This window comes from Eptesicus fuscus, chromosome 6 (assembly GCF_027574615.1).
Source record: "Eptesicus fuscus isolate TK198812 chromosome 6, DD_ASM_mEF_20220401, whole genome shotgun sequence".
Taxonomy (NCBI): Eukaryota; Metazoa; Chordata; class Mammalia; order Chiroptera; family Vespertilionidae; genus Eptesicus; species Eptesicus fuscus.
In genome coordinates, this window is record NC_072478.1 from 20,422,246 (window position 1) to 20,438,651 (window position 16,406).

A 16,406-nucleotide genomic window follows, 5' to 3' on the forward strand; every position below is an offset into this window, starting at 1 on the left:
ATGGTCGCAGTAGCTGCCCCAGCCCACCAGCCCTGCTCCCCAATGGGACAGTAAAGTCTCAGGATAGCAGTGAGAGCCCTGACATCTCCAATTAGGGCTTTTCTCTACCAGAGACAACCGGCAGCACTTGCTCTGGCCTGATGGTGCCCACCTGGGATTTGGCGGTCCTAGCATGATCAGCCAGACGCCAAACCCAAGGCCTGGCATCTAGAAGATGCCCCGTAAATGATGCCGCCTTTGTGGTTCCGAGGGGGTGGCTAACGCCGAGCTTGGCCCGGAAAAGGGGATAGGGTCGGCGGAGTACACTGTGAGTCCAGGGAATCTGCGGGATTGCGTGCGCACGCGCCTCCTTCCGGCGGAGGCCCCTCCCACACGCACGCGCGGCCCGCTGCGCCCGGGACCCTGGTGGAGCACGCTGGCTGCGCCATGCCCGCTCTGGAGGCGATCCGCTACTCGCGGGGCTCGCTGCAGATCCTCGACCAGCTGCTGCTGCCCCAGCAATGCCGCTACGAGGAGGTGGACTCGGTGCACCAGGCCTGGGAGGCGATCCGCGCCATGAAGGTGGGGTGCAGCGCCGGGGTTGTGGGTGGGGCGCGCCCTCGCCTGGCGCCCCTGACACTCCCATCCCTTTCCTCCAGGTGCGCGGCGCGCCTGCAATCGCGCTCGTGGGGTGCCTCAGCCTGGCCGTGGAGCTGCAGGCCGGAGCTGGGGGGCCGGGACTCGCCGCGCTCGTTGCCTTCGTGCGCGACTCGCTGAGCTTCCTGGTCACCGCCCGGCCCACCGCCGTCAACATGGCCCGCGCTGCCCGCGACCTGGCCGACGCCGCAGCCCAAGAGGCCGAGCGGGAGGGCGCCACGGAGGAGGCCGTCCGGGAGAGGTAGAGGGCCTTGTGCTAGGCACTGCTCTGAGCAGAGGCTCATTTTTTTTTCGCATAGCGACCCATTTTACAGATGAGAAGCAGATATGGGGTGCTTAGTCCAAGGCCACACAGGCAGGGCTGGGAGTCCGCCCCAGGCCCCAGGAACTTGGACTCAATCCCGTGACTGTGCTTCCCCTGAACATGCCCAGCCCCCGTTGCCCTTGGAGGTCCTTTTCAGTCCCACTTCCTTCTGCCGGGGGTTTTGTTTTGAGGAATTTTGGTTCTTGTCTCATCCGTTCCCTGCCCTCTTCTTTTCCCACTCTTCCTCTCGGCTCCAGCCACATGTTCTTTGACCCCACCAGGCTCGCTCCTGCCCCGGGGCCTTTGCACATGCCTTCTCTCTAGAGCAGATACCCCTCCTTCAGGTTTAAGGCTTCTGTCTTCCCCACCCCCCATATGTTACAGCTCATCCCCCACCCCCACCCCCCTGACTCTGCTGCCTTTTTCTTCACTTGATTATCTGCTCATTTTTTTGCCTCCCCAACTTGTGTCAGCTCCATAGGGGCAGAGATTTTTGTCTTGGTTACTGCTGGGCCCCCCAGCGCTTCGCACACAGGAGGTGCTCAGTTAACATGTGTTGCATGAGCGAATGGAGTGACAGGTGGCAAAAGCAGAAGGATCTAGGCCTCACAGCTGTGAGAGGCTTTCAGCAAGAGAGCTGGGCAGGAAGGAGGGGCCAGCCAGGGCCCCGAGGCTGAGAGTCCCTTGTCGGCCCCAGAGTGATCTGCTACGCTGAAGACATGTTGGAGAAAGACCTCAAGGATAATCGGAGCATTGGAGACCTGGGAGCCCACCACCTCCTGGAGCGGGCAGCCCCCAAGGGCAGCAAGGTGACCGTGCTGACCCACTGTAATACTGGTGCACTGGCCACTGCTGGCTATGGCACAGCCCTGGGTGAGTGAGTGAGTGTTCATGGGGATGGGGGAGGGCCCCTTTTGGATTCAAAAGAAAGAAACCCAAACCACTTTTCCCACCCCACCCCCAAAATGGAAATAGATTAGTTCTTGTACAGAAACAGGAAGATGCCTTCAGGTATGGCTGGATCCAGGAGTTCAAAAAATTAGCATTAGGACCCATCTATTCCTGTCCCAGTCCTGCTCCCGGTCCACGGGTCAGCAGAGGGCCTGCCAAGGTTCAGATCAGGAGGAAAGGAGCCTATGCCAACAATATGTAACTCCTTACAACTCAGGGGCTCTGATGGGGTCACCTGCCCATCCAAGAGCAACCACTTGATGGACCTGGCCTGAGTGGGCAGAATGTGGACTTCAAGAGAACTGAGGGGAAGGGAGTGGTCCCCAAGGAATGATTGGGGTAGCAGTGACCTAGAGAGGGGGAACTGGGTCCTGGGGCTCAAGGCAGCAGATTCCATTTGATCTTAAATTCCCCAGATTTCTCTACCTGCTTGGGTTCCACTTTGGGGCCTGGGGACTGAGGCCCTGATGGCAAGACATCATTCATTCGTGTGCTCAACAGATAGTGGCACCTACTCTGTGCCCTACCATTCATGCATGCACTCCTTTATTCACTCAGCATTTATTAAGCACCTACTATGTGTCCCACCATTCATGAGTGCAAGCATTCTTTCATTCACTCAACAGACATTTATTAAGCATCTACTATTTGCCAGGCATAGTTCTGGGCACTGGGGAGGCAGCAGTGAGCCATTGGGAAAGGAAAGTAGAAGGAACAGACAAAAGCAAGTCAGTAAATATATATGCTGTGTTCGGAGGTGATAAGTACTAAAGAGGAAAAGCAGGGAAAGAGGTCAGAGGTGTGGGGGTTGCTATGTGAGATGGAAGGATCAAGGAAGGACTCACCAGGTGTTCTCTAAGCACACATGCACTGGACAGAGGGACAGCGACCACAGGGCCTGGGGATGGGGAGCCTTTGGAGATCTGTGCCCCCAACTAATGGGCCACCACCCTGCCCATCTGTCCCTTTCTGTCTCATCCTGGCCTTTTGGTGAGTCGGGTCCTGCAGGTGTGATCCGCTCGCTGCACAACCTTGGTCGCCTGAAGCATGTCTTCTGCACGGAGACCCGGCCCTACAACCAGGGGGCCCGCCTGACAGCCTTCGAGCTGGTCTACGAGCAGATTCCTGCCACCCTCATCACCGACAGCATGGCAGCCGCCGCCATGGCTCACCAGGACGTGTCAGGTCAGCAGGTGGGGTGCCAGCAGGCTGGGCACCAGCACGCCGGGCTCCAGGCATCCGGGGTCAGGTGATGACCCCCGACATCTTGCTCCCCAGCTGTTGTGGTGGGAGCTGACCGTGTGGTTGCCAATGGTGACACAGCCAACAAGGTGGGCACCTACCAGCTGGCCATCGCCGCCAAGTACCATGGCATCCCCTTCTACGTAGCTGCCCCCAGCTCCTCATGTGACCTCCGTCTGGAGACGGGCCAGCAGATCGTCATTGAGGAGCGCCCAGGCCAGGAGCTGACCGATGTCAGCGGGGTCAGGATTGCAGCACCCGGTAAGCCGTCACTCAGCGGGGTACCAGAATCTGGGCACCTTCAGTTAGGTACCCATCCCCTTCACAGGAAGCAAGCGGCATTTGGGGTGTCATCAGCCTTCTAGGGCACAAGCAACTTCAAATTCAAGCCAATTTTAGAAACAGAAACATGTTGGAAGTCAATTTCTCTACCACGGTTTTCTCACCTGAAGAACAAATAAGAATCCTGTTCAGCCAAGTGCCTATGAAGAGACACAGATATTTTCCAGCTTCCCCATGCTCCCTGGCTGTGCAGCTATGAGCAGGTTGCCTAAGTTCTCTCATCCCTAAGAGCCCCTGTGCTCCTATCTATAAAAGAGCTGTGATTATGACCTACCTCATAAATCCCAGGGCCTTCAGTGAATTAACCCACATGACCTGGAGAATAGGCCCAGCCCTAGAGGGACCCTGGCCGGCGTGGCTCAGTGGTTGAGCGTCCACCTATGAACCAGGAGCCGCAGTTCAATTCTCAGACAGGGCACATGCCCGGGTTGCGGACTCGATCCCCAGTGGGGGTTGTGCAGGAGACAGCCAATCAATGATTCTCTCTCATCATTGATGTTTCTATGTCTCCCTCTCCCTTTCTCTCTGAAATCAATAAAAATATACATATTTTTTAAGTAATAGCAGTATACAGCCCAGCCGGTGTGGCTCATTGGTGGAACATCGACCCATGAGCCAGGAGGTCATGGTTTGATTCCTAATAGAGGGCATGCAGGAGGCAGCCGATTGATTCTCTCTCTCATCATTGATGTTTCCAACCTCTCCCTCTCCCTTCCTGTCTCTAAAATCAATTTAAAAAAATTTATTATTTTTTTTTTTTTTAAAGAGAGAGGGGGGTTGTAACCGGTTTGGCTTAGTGGATAGAGCGTTGGTCTGCGGACCAACGGGTCCCAGATTCAATTTCAATCAAGGGCACATAACTTGGTTGCAGGCTCCTCTCCGGCCCAGGCCCTCTCATTGGGGTCTTGTGCAGGAGGCAACCAATCAATGTGTTTCTCTCATATCAGTGTTTCTCTGTCTTTCCCTCTCTCTTCCACTCTCCCTAAAAATCAATGGAAAAATATCTTTGGGTGAGGAGTAACAAAAAAATAAATAACTTAAAAAAAAACACTTTAAAAAACAAAACTATACAGCCCTGGCCAGTGTAGCTCAGTTGGTTGGGCGTTGTCCCATGCACCAAGGGGTCACTGGTTTGATTCCTGGTCGGGGCATGTGCACAGGTTGTGGGTTCAATCCCCAGTTGGGGCCAGTGTGGGAGGCAGCTAATTGATGTTTTGCTCTCTCATTGATGTTTCTCCCTGCCTCACTCTAAAATCAATAAAAACTTTTTTTAAAAAACTATAAAACTAAGCAGAGGGAAGTCCTAATAGTCTGTTGTTTTCTGCTGCAATTCCTTACCGCTTTTTTATTTTTATTTATTAAATATATTTTATTTATTTTTTACAGAGAGGAAGAGAGATAGAGAGTTAGAAACATCGATGAAAGAGCCCTCGCCGGTTTGGCTCAGTGGATAGAGTGGTTGGCCTGTGGACCAAAGGATCCCGGGTTCGATTCCAGTCAGGGGCATGTACCTTGGTTGCAGGCTCCTCCCCGGCCCAGGCCCTGGTCTGGGCTCATGCAGGAGGCAACCAATCGATGTGTTTCTCTCACATTGATGTTTCCCTCTGTCTTTCCCTCTCTCTTCCACCCTCCCTAAAAATTAATGGAAAAATGTCCTCAGGCGAGGATTAACAAAAATAAGTAAATAAATAAGTAAAACTGCTTTATAAAAAAAAAAGAAAAAGAAACATCGATCAGCTGCCTCCTGCACACCCCCTACTGGGGATGTGCCGGCAACCAAGGTACATGCCCTTGACCGGAATCGAACCTGGGACCCTTCAGTCCCCAGGCCGATGCTCTATCCACTGAGCCAAACCGGTTAGGGCGGGCTCCTTAGCGCTTTTTTAAAAAGGATACATTGATTCTGAAAATTTTTTTCTCATTTTATTTTTTGGCATCCCTGCTTTCCTAGAGGCATAATTAGCACTGGTCATAATCCCTTCGACTGTGGAAAGCAGAGTTGACAACCCACACCCACTAAAGTAAAACTGGGACAGCAAGACATATGTCACATGGGCAAGGTGCCGTCTGTGGGCCCTGATACTCCGCTCCTGCCAGTGGTCATAGGAATGCAGACCCCAGAGAAATGGGTCTTGTGTTTTTTCCAAGAGAAGCCTTACATTTTTTAATATATGAAATCTCCCACCTTTTGAAAGGTGGCAGCTAATTCAGTGGTCTCAAAAAACTGTGAGCCTGCCCTAGCTCGTATGCTCAATGGTTAGAGCGTCAGCCCTTGGACTGAAGGGTCTCGAGTTCAATTCCGGTCAAGGGCGTGTACCTCTGTTGCAGACTTGATCCCCAGCCCTCGGTCAGTCTCTCACATCCATGTTTCTCTCTCTTTGTCTCTCCCGCTCCCTTCTAAAAATCAATGGGGGGAAAATATCCTCAGGTGAGGATTAACAAATAAAACAACTGTGAGCCAGAGAAAAAAGTTTGCAGCCTCTTGTGTAAGAAATTGTGGTCTACACTGAGTAATTCATTCAGCAAATGTTTTTGAGCCCCTGACTAATGCTAAGTGCTGGGATATAGGAGTGAAAAAAGACACAAAACTCCATGCCCTCATAGAGCTGACAATTTGGTCAGGGAGACAGACAATAAGATAAATAACACAATTATAGGAAGTAAGGGCTGAGGAGAAATAAGGCAAGGAAGTATCTGTACAGGGGGTTTAGACAAGGTGATCAGAGACCTCCTCACTGAGAAGGTGACATCTGAGCAAAGACTGAAGGAAATGAAACATTGAGTCGTGCGTATCTGAGGTAGAGCTAGGCAGAGGGCAGAGCCCATGCAAAGGCCCTGGAGTGGATTCTTGGAGGTTCTTAAAGAGATCCAGGCAAAAGTAGGGTGGATGTATATAAAACTTTGAAACCTTAATGACAATTCAGGAATGGTGTTTGGGGAGGAGTCTAAACTTGTTACTGGGTACCAAAGCCCTGTCTTCGTGCACTTTTGGGATAAGTATCCCCAGATTCTCAAGAATTCCCTAACTCCAACAACCACCATGCACGGGGGGACAGGTGACAACAACTTGAGAATTTTCACAGAAGTAAATACCTCCCTTCTTGCCTCCCTTCTCTTCCCTGTAGGAATTGGGGTTTGGAATCCTGCCTTCGATGTCACCCCCCATGACCTCATCACCGGCGGCATCATCACAGAGCTGGGTGTCTTCACCCCCAAAGAACTCCAGGCAGCCCTAAGCACCACCACCTCCTGAGGGTGGGGACGTTAGATGGACCCCAGAAGTAACCAACCCGGCTCTCCATACCCTGCCCCACCCCCCTAGGTTTTATAATAAAATGTATTGAATAGCCTGCCCGAAAGCTGACCTTCCCCCAATTACACTTCTTCGTAGAACAGGGATAGCGGACAGAGTCTTTGCATGGCTCTTAAAAGTACAGCAGCTGGAGATAGGCTGCCCAAGTTCCTATCCCAGTTCTGCCACTCTTCCTGCTGTGTGATCTTGGCCCGGTCACTTCACCTCTCCATGCTGTGGTTTCCTCATTTATAACATTGGGGACACTACATATGGCCTTAGGAGGTTGCTCTCAGGACGGGAACTAGGGTAACACCTCAGGCACAAAATGTTAAATGGGACACCAAAAAGCTCAGTAACCAAGATAAATAATACTTTCGTGCAGTATTTTTAAAAATCAAAATTAATGCAAGAAAAATACATGAACAAAATACCAAGATACTAAACAGAGAGAATGGAAGCCTACCTTTGCACACCTTAACCTTAACCTCTACCAGCCCTTGTCCCAATAAAACTTTGTTTACAACATTAGACCACCAGTCTACAAGCAGTAGTTTCACGGTGTGATTTTTTTAACTATTAAAATGTTACTTTTAAATGTTGAAAACACCATCTTGATTACAAAATTTTGGGTACCCTTAAATTTTGCATCAGTAAGTGCCTAACTCACCTCATTTTTGTTTCGGACTGAATTTTACATACAAAGAGCATAAAACTATACGTTTTACAAAACATGAGCGGCCAGTGAATATTAGCTTATCATTGTAACCTTCCCTTTAAAATTTTTGCCAAACGCTGTCCATGAAGAATCATCTTTGTCAGAACGCCAACTCTTTGCCACGTTGTTTCCCATGCGCCCTTGCGCGTCCTGGCCCCGCTGTATCCCATCGTGCCCTGCGTTTTCCGGTTACAATAATTCAGCCCCGCTTTTTCCTGCGCATGTTCTATCATGGCGCAGGGGCAGCGCAAGTTCCAGGCGCAGAAGCCAGCCAAGAGCAAGGCGGCGGCGGCGGCCTCGGAGCGCAACCGGGGCCCGAGGAAGGGAGGTGAGGAGTGGTCCGGGGGCTGGGCGAGGTGGGCCTGGGCGAGGTGGGCCTGGGGCGCCCTGACCTCACGCGAGTGTGTCTTCCCCCAGGTCGTGTTATCGCCCCCAAGAAGGCGCGCATTGTGCAACAGCGAAAGCTCAAGAAGGTGAGTGGGGGCGTGCGAGGGGCGAGGGATGGGGCTTGGAGGTCAGCGCCGTGGAACAGAAATGGCGCCAGCGGATTGAGTCTAGAAGCGGCGGAGGTTGGAGCCGGGACCGCCGGAGGGGCCGGGAATGAGCCTGGAGCCGGCCGGGGGCGAGAGAGCGAGCCTTGGAGGGCTGTGGAGGGAGGGATCCGGGGATGAAGTATGGATCCGGGGGTGGATCCTGGAGAATTCAGGACTCTGAGCCTCCCGCGTGCGGTGTGTACAGGAACGTCACCTATTTTTCAACGGGCCTCACAGCCGTCGCCAACCGGTGGTCCGTGAGGTCCGAAAGGTTGGCGACCGCTGGTTTAAGGAAACGTTTGGAGCCGCGGTCGCCAACGTAGGGCAAGGCCTGGCGCGCAGAAAGTATTCTACCCTCATTAAGCTGCTTTGGTTGTTACTGTGCTCGAATGGGACTCGGGAGGGGAGGTGGCATGGGAACGGAGTTGAAAACCCCAGCTTTGCACGAAGGCAGTGCTGGGACAAATCGCAGTTCCATGGATGAGTACAGTGGAACCTCGGTTCTCGAACTTGTTCCAGAAAGCTGTTCAAGAAGCGATTCGTTCGAAAACCGAATCGTTTTTCCCCATTAGAAGTCATGTAAATTTAATTAATCCATTCCAGACCCACAAATGATTCCCTTTTTTTAAACCTTTCTTATATATAGTACATGTCTAATGTACTGTTTAATCTATAAATAAAAACACTTCTTTCGTAAGTTTACGAGACCACCCCCTACTAACCTTAAATCACTTTAGCATTCATTCCAGGGGTGTCTTTCAGGTCAGCATTCGGCATCTGAGTTTGTTCATGTGTCACTGCCTCTGAAACGCTGTCACTGGCTAACTGCTTTTCGTGTATCCAAATCGACAGTTTTTCTACCTCAGTTGCCTGTGATCATTGCTTCTTTCACACCCTTAGCAACATTAGCACTCCTGATGATCTCTTTGTGTTTTAAATTTGTGCTAATCGTCATTTTCACCACCAACAAAAGCACTTTCTCCTTTGTTAATTGCCTGAGAGACATGCAAGAATTGTCTGATCCAAAACCGAGACATTTTTTCTGTGAACTTGGTTGAGGACCGAATTGTCCAAGATAGGAGACCTTCGAGAACCAGGGTTTGGCTGTATTTGTTCACCATGAGCCTCTCACCTGTGAAACGGAGAGTTGTAAGGGTTCAGTGCCGTAGGGCACCTGTAAAGCGCTGAGAACAGCACAGGGCACCAAGAAACATTAGCTGTGTTGGTTATTGTCATTTCTAGGGTTAAGCTTAAGAAGTTACAGAAAATTAAAACTGATTTTGGTGGAGTCAGATCCGAGTTTGAGTTGTATTCCACACTAACTAGTGTGTAACCTTCATCAAATTGTTTAGTTTCCCCAGAGCCTCGGTTTTCTCAGACCTGGGTCCCCAGCAGCCCGCTTACCTCCAGTCTTCATTTAGGAAGATTCTGTCCTACCAAATTTCAAAATATTCGGGATCATCCTGGATCTCCCCCTCACCCTCTCCTCCCTCATCTGCCCCCCTCCCCAACCCCCCATAGCAGCCAGAGGGCGCCTGTGAGCACTTAAAAGTCAGATCATGTTGCCTTCTGTACTCAGAACCCTCCTGCCTCTATCTCGCTGGGGAGGGGGGTGGGGGCGGGACACAACACGACACCAAGCCCTGTACACTATGCCCTATGCCCCTATCTCACTTCCCTGCCCTCTCCTCCCACTCTTCCCCTTGCTCCCTCCAGCCTCACTGGTCCTTTAACTGCTCCTTTGCACTGGCTGTTTCTTCTGCCCCAGTCCTCCCAAAAACCCACATGGCTCCCTTCCTCTGAGTCAAGTCTGACTGCAAGTGTTGCTTCTGAGCAGCTTGTTCCTGATGGCAGCCCCACAGCCCCACCCCACTCACTCGCCCTTTTGTTTTCTTTTCTCTAAACATCTCTTACCATTTGTCACCGTTTAACAGTTTAACGTGATGTATCATTGGCATTTATATTGTCCCCACACATGCACTGAATGTCAGCTCGCTGAAGGTCGAGGTTCTCCTGTGTCCTGTTTGCTGTTGTGCCCCCTGTGCCCTGGCATGTGGTGCTGGCTGTGGCCATCATGAGTCATTGAACTTCATACAGGCAAGGCAAGAGGATGGTTTGGGGAATATGATTAAAATACCAGTTTTGGACCCAGACACACTTGGCTTCTAATCCCTGTGCCTTCACTTGCTCACATCGCTGTCTCAGAGCCCCAGTTCACCATGTGCAAAGCGGAGGGACTGTCCACCTGGAGGCTGAGACCACAGACTCGAGGCATGCCAGGGTCCAGTCTCCCCTCATGTGGTTTGCAAACCCTAGGCAACTGCCTCCTCACTGCAGGAGCCTCAATTTCCCCTTCAGTGAAATGGGAGTGAGCAGAAGTTTGGACGCTGAGGTCCAGAGATGAGAAAGGGTTTTGTGTGTCTGTATAACACCACAAAGAGTGTGGGGCAAAAGCAGGACTTAAACCACAGCCTGCAGACTCTCAGGTGCTGTTTCCGGGGGTGTCACTGATCCAGCCCCAGGTCAGGCCCTCCCTCACTCCCTCAGCCTCAGATCCCAGTCTGATTGGCCCTCGGTTGCCCCTTCAGGACCTGGAGGTCGGGATCCGGAAGAAGATTGAACATGATGTGGTGATGAAAGCCAGCACCAGCCTGCCCAAGAAGCTGGCGCTGCTGAAAGCCCCCGCCAAGAAGAAGTAGGCAGCCTCTTCCTCCACCAAGACACGTTCCCACGGACGCAGCCCCTGCCTCCATGCTCAGACCTCTGCAGGGGACTCCACAGGCAGCACCGCGGGCAGAAGGAGCCCTGCTCCCCAGAGCCTTGGGTTGCAGCTCGAACTTCGGACTGGGGGGCAGGGCGGGGGGGCCTGGCCTGTGAGCAGGTGACAGCACATCTGTAGTGCATGGGTCAGTTTCCCAGGGTGCCAAGAATTCAGCAGTGGCCTTGAGGAAATGTTCAACATTCTGTACCGTCCCCCCTCACTTCCTTTGTCCACTGGTTTCATCAGAGCAATAAACCTGCCTTTGTCCTTCCCCTCGCAGTCACATGCTCTGTGAGCAGGCCAGGGCCAGAGGCCAGCCGCACTGACCTGGTCAGCCTCGGCAATGTCTTCAGGAGCCACCTACTCGGGGAGGGGTGATTGAGCTTCTGCACGTCCATCCTGGGAGCTTATGGAGAATCTTCCCTCCAGCCCCAGGTGACTCACCAGCCTCCTTACCTGCCTAGGTCGCCCCCTCTGCCCGGTACAAGCCAGGAGATATGGGGAGCCATTTTCCCATCTGTAGGACAGGTGTTGATTAAACCAGAATGCACTTATGAACTGCTCAAAGCCACCTCTATCTATTAAAATAAAGTCAAAATGTCGGGTATGTCTATGGCTTGTGCTTTCTGCACATCACTTCATCCCAAGTTGGGTTGGGTTAACACTCCAGAGCCAGCACTTGAACCCACCACTGGCTGAGTCCCAATATGTACTCAGCTGACCGTCCCACACCAAGATTTTCTTCAGTTTCATTCTGAGCACCCCCTTCCCCAAATCCTCACTCGAGCCTGCTAGACTGGACGATGCCTGTGGAGTCAGCCGGGAGCTCTGGCCTGGTGACCACCCTTCACTCCCTCCGTTGGGGGTGAGCGGTAGGTCTCAGCACAGTGACCAGCCTGGGCCCAAGGAAACTCCAAACTGGAAAGTCTCCTTCAATTCAGGCTCTGCTACTACAGCTCTCAATTTTTTGAGATGTAAAGTAGGGTTTTTGTGTGTGTGAAATTGCTCTCCCGGCTTCTGTGTATGTGTGTGTGGTTAAAACATAAAAGTGACATTAAAAAGTTTACAATTCAGTGGCATTTTGTGCATTCACTGTTTTTGGGACTACCCAGAACTTACCACAGAAAAGATGGCCTGTCCCCCATAGCTGTCACTGCCTGTTCCCCCTTCCCAGTCCCTGGCAGCCACGGATTTGCATTCTGTCTCTAGGTGTTGGTTAAATGAAGGAAGGAATTATTTCTGCAAAGAAAAAACTTGTTTTGGTTTTTTAATTCTCACCTGAGGATATTTTTCCACTGATTTTTAGAGAGAGTGGAGGAGGGAGAAATATCGATGTGAAAGAAGCACATCGATTGGTTGCCTCCTGCAAGCGCCCTAACCAGGGCCCAGGCCAGGAAGGAGCCTGCAACCTAGGTAGGTGCCCTTGACCGGAATCGGACCCGGGACCCTTCGGTCCGCAGGCTGACCCTCTATCCACTGAACCAAACCTGCTAGGCCTGCAAAGAAAATTGTGCAGTTTCAGTGACTCAGTTGCCATCACTCAGTGCATCATCTCTCTACAACACACCCTCCCTGGCTGTCTGATTCATAGCATTAGCATTTTCTTTGAAAGATTTTACAGCTCTAAATTGTAAGCAGCTGATAGCAATAGCAAAACACTCTTATCTGAAGACTTGCAAATGCCAGCCCTTCCAACAGAGGTTCCATTGACAATCCTCCCCGGTGGTAAAATCAGTTTGCCTCCATACGTATAACATATAACATCTGCCTGGATCCCACGTGAGTTCAATAAAAAAGTTAACATGTTCATTTTTATGTCTGAGAGTAGATTTCACCCTCCTGAAAATTAACTTTTCTCTGGAATCTCCAAAGATCAATGGCTGGGACAGGATGAGCTTTGGGCAAGGAATGTCATTCAGGTGTGACAGGTATGGGGTCTGGAATGTCAACCCACTTGTTCCCCCATTACCCCACCCCTCAGACTCCCCTAACAGGCACATTTTTCCCTGAAAGCCACTGTCCTGCCTGACTTTTCCTTCCACCCTTTTCACTGCCCCACAAACCTCCCATTAATGCTGGAGCCAAGAGCCCCAGACTTTGGAAAAATCCCACACCTTTCATTCTATGCCAATTTCTGCCACTTCCTGTCTGTGACCAAGTCCCTTCACCTCTCTGAGCCTCAGTTTCCCCATCTGTTAAATGGGATCCTGACACCCTTCCCTCAGAATGGAGAATTCAGGACCCTTAAGGCCATGGGACTTGCAGGTGTGATTATTAGCTGCCCTTGTGTCCTGCGGGGCAGAAGGGAGCCCAAGTCCCACCTCTAGGCCTGTCTGTCCCTCTGGGCCTCTCCCCAGACACAGGGCAGCCATGAAATGTGGCTTTTCAGACACAATTATTCCTCCCCAAGCCTTTTTCTCTTCCCTGCCTCCACTTTCCCCCTCTGCCTGAATGACCACTTTTCCTGGCAGGGACCTGACACTTTGCCCATGAACTGTGTTCCAAAAGGAAAGGAAAAAAATGTAAGAAGCAAATCTTGCCAGCGGGGCAGGCCAGAGGGGCTGTGGGGACCAGGAAGTGAAACTGCCCTGGCTGGTTTCCTGCCTGAGTCAACAGGGGCATGGGGGTGCATAGGGGCCTGGCAAAGAGAGCGATCCTCAGAAAATTAGGGTGGGGGTGGCCACAACTAGGGACTTTGTTCCCCCTCATCTGAGCCTCCAGGGTTGCCCCATTTCCCGTGAGTCTTGAGGACACGTGGGTTTGGGGTCAGGAGCTGTGGATGCCTAGACAGTGAGCTCACGGCCGGCTGGGGAAATAAAAGTGGCTTCTATTTCACTGAAACCCCAGCTCGCTGGCTGCACTGGGAAAGGGACCACAAGGGTAGCTGGAACCCCCTTCCCAACTTCTTTCCTAAGAGGGCAGACTTGAAATGGGCCTAGTGACTTCCTCCTGGGGGCACCCTCATCTTCCCAAGGGCCTTTCTGACCTCACACATTCTCCTAGGATCACTTGATTAATAATAACAAAGTGGCCTTGAGCAACTTTCTGACCCTCTCTGGGCCTCATTCCCCTTATCTGTAAAATCAGAATAGAATCTTGGTCTGTGCCAAACTCGGTGCATTTGATCCCAGCCAATGTGACAGGATCAGCTCACCCTCCCAGGCTTCCATCCTGGCCCTACCCTTTCTGCTGGGGACGTCGGGCAGGTTACTGATCTTCCTGTGTCTCCGTTTGGTCACCCAGAAGATGGAACGATGACAAATCCATATCTATTGTTAGAGAATAAAATAAAACATCTTTACTCTGTGATAACAGACTCTCAGTTCCTCCCAAACATCCTCTCTTCCACTGGCAGAGTGGCTTCTCTGATTCAGCATCCGGGGATGCCCAGGGAAGCATTCTCAGGGAGAGGGACCTGGGCTTACTGACGCGGTCACATGCCAGATGCTGAAGGGGGTGGCCAGGAAAAGCTGGGCCTGGGTCCTGTTTTCCACCTGAAACATGCGCTTGTGGAAGTTCGCCCTTCCTCTCTCCTACCCCAGTTACTACTTCCCCAGGGGTCTCTCTTTCAAATCCTTTGCAAGAAAATCCAGTAAGTCTAGGTTTTCCCAGTCTGGGTGAGCTCAGGCCAGGACTCCAACTCTCCAAGCCTCTGTTTCTTCGTCTGAGAAACAGAGACAACTATCCCCACTTGTAGCTCTCTTGGAAGGCTTAAATGTGGTAACACACCTGAATAGCTAGAGCAGTCAGTCAGTCCACTATTATTATTATTCAAGAAGTTTTTCTGTATTTATTCAGTCCACTATTCTTGTTTCTGTTGTCATTATGGTGGGCTGTGGTTTCTCAAGGCCACAGTTATCGAAAAGAAATTACAATGCAGGTTGCATGTGTAACTTTAAATGTCCTGATACCACCTAGAATGGAACAGAATAGCATGGGATGGGATGGGATGGGATGGGATGGGATGGGATGGGATGGGATGGGATGGGATGGGATGGGATGGGATGGAATAAAATGTAATAAAATAAAATTAGGTAGAATTAATTTTAATGTTTTTTTTTAATATATTTTTATTGATTTTAGAGGGGAAGGGAGAGGGAGAGAGAGAGACAGAAACATCAGTGATTAGAGAGAATCAACCGATTGGCCACCTCCTGCACATCCCCCACTGGGGACCAAGCCCACAACCCAGGCATGTGCCCTTGACCAGAATCTGCCGGAAACCAATCACTGTTTCACTAATAAGAGATGTGGACAGGAAGCCAGGAAGGCTGTCAACAACATTAACTGCTCTAACCACTCACCCTTTAGTTGAGGCATTGTTAGCTGAAGCAGCCTCCACCTCTGTTGATCTTGTGTATATTTCTGTTATTTCCTGCCTAAGGTGTTTTTCCCAAAGCCCCAATAAAAGGGATAGCAGGGCCAGTGCAGAGGGTAGTTCTCCCGCTAGAGTTGGACTACCGCCTGGCCCCTCATATCGCCAAATTAAATTTCTTCTAGTCTCTTTACATTTGTGTGCGGCCCTTCTCAGAACTCGAACCCTGAACCGGAACCCTGGACCACGCAGGACATGGAAAGAGATTCCCACAAGAATCGAACCTGGGACCTCTTAGTCTGCAGGCCAATTCTTCATCCACTGAACCAAACAGGCTAGGGCTTAATAATGTATTTATTTAACCCATATTTATCTAAAATATCATTTTTAAAAATATATTTTTTATTGATTTCAGAGAGAGAGATAGAAACATCAATGATGAAAGAGAACATTGATCGGCTGCCTCCTGCACATGCCTGTAACCCGAGCATGTGCCCTGATTGGGAATCAAACTATGACCTCCTGCTCTATAGGTCGACACTCAACCACTGAGCCACACCAGCTGGGCTAAAGTATTATCATTTTAACATCTAATCAATATAAAAAGTTCTTAATGAGAAACTTTACCCTTTTCCCCCCGTCAGTCTTCAAAACATACTCTGTGTTTTACAGCACAGCCCGATTCACGCCAGCCCCATTGCAATGACTCAAAGGCCACTTGTAGCCAGTGGTGACCATATGCAACAGTGCAGGTGAGAGGGAGTTTACTGGGTTGGGAACTGGCCAGAAAGTGCTGCGGTGAAACTGGAAATTCCTGGAAGGTAAAAGCCAGTGTTTCCATATGAGGAGGGGCAGCAATGAGGCCACTTAGGGGCCAGCTTGGGTTTTTCCTGTTCTGTAGATCATTTCAACAGAACGGGAGCAAAGCATGAGTGGTTCAGGGTTCACTAGAGGAGTTACAGATTTAGTGACTGCTGTATGCCTGGTGCTGTTCAGGTCCTGGTTGTAAAGCAGTGCACCAATTAGCTTCTTGGGGCTCCTAGTAGAGAGGCAGAAACCGAAATTAAACAACTGCTGAACTAAAGAAATGTACTGATCATGGAGAGAGGTGTGGCAAAGGGAAAATGCGGGATTCTCTAAGGACAAGGGGTCGGAGGTGAATAAAGAACAAAGATGTGGCCTGGAAAATCTGGGTCAGAAAAAATAAAAATAGGTGGTCGTATTACGTCGAACCTTACGAAATTGCCATTTTCATAGGTCATAAATGGTGGAACATCAACAATTTCATGACTCAATGACATATTTAGGGCAT

At 50.8% G+C, this 16,406-nt stretch overlaps 2 protein-coding genes across 2 annotated transcripts; both read left to right on the forward strand.

The window, feature by feature from the left end:
• The first annotated feature begins 366 nt into the window (after positions 1 to 366).
• Positions 367 to 6,868, forward strand: MRI1 (methylthioribose-1-phosphate isomerase 1). Its single transcript, XM_008157978.3, is given in 7 exon segments — positions 367 to 561; positions 639 to 877; positions 1,638 to 1,813; positions 2,900 to 3,076; positions 3,170 to 3,394; positions 6,601 to 6,723; positions 6,726 to 6,868. Coding segments are annotated over 7 exon segments (1,110 nt in total). The 5' UTR covers positions 367 to 426; the 3' UTR covers positions 6,761 to 6,868.
• A 798-nt stretch (positions 6,869 to 7,666) lies between these two features.
• Positions 7,667 to 11,852, forward strand: C6H19orf53 (chromosome 6 C19orf53 homolog). Its single transcript, XM_028134576.2, has 3 exons — positions 7,667 to 7,813; positions 7,903 to 7,958; positions 10,607 to 11,852. Exons 1-3 carry the CDS (start codon positions 7,717 to 7,719, stop codon positions 10,715 to 10,717), a joined length of 264 nt encoding a protein of 87 aa, XP_027990377.1. The 5' UTR covers positions 7,667 to 7,716; the 3' UTR covers positions 10,718 to 11,852.
• Positions 11,853 to 16,406: the final 4,554 nt, after the last annotated feature.

Coding starts and splice junctions, on each gene's coding strand:
- C6H19orf53 (XM_028134576.2), top strand. CDS start 7,717: ATGGCGCAGGGGCAGCGCAAGTTCCAGGCGCAGAAGCCAGCCAAGAGC. Junction 7,814..7,902: donor CCGGGGCCCGAGGAAGGGAG/GTGAGGAGTGGT, acceptor GTCTTCCCCCAG/GTCGTGTTATCGCCCCCAAG. Junction 7,959..10,606: donor AACAGCGAAAGCTCAAGAAG/GTGAGTGGGGGC, acceptor TTGCCCCTTCAG/GACCTGGAGGTCGGGATCCG.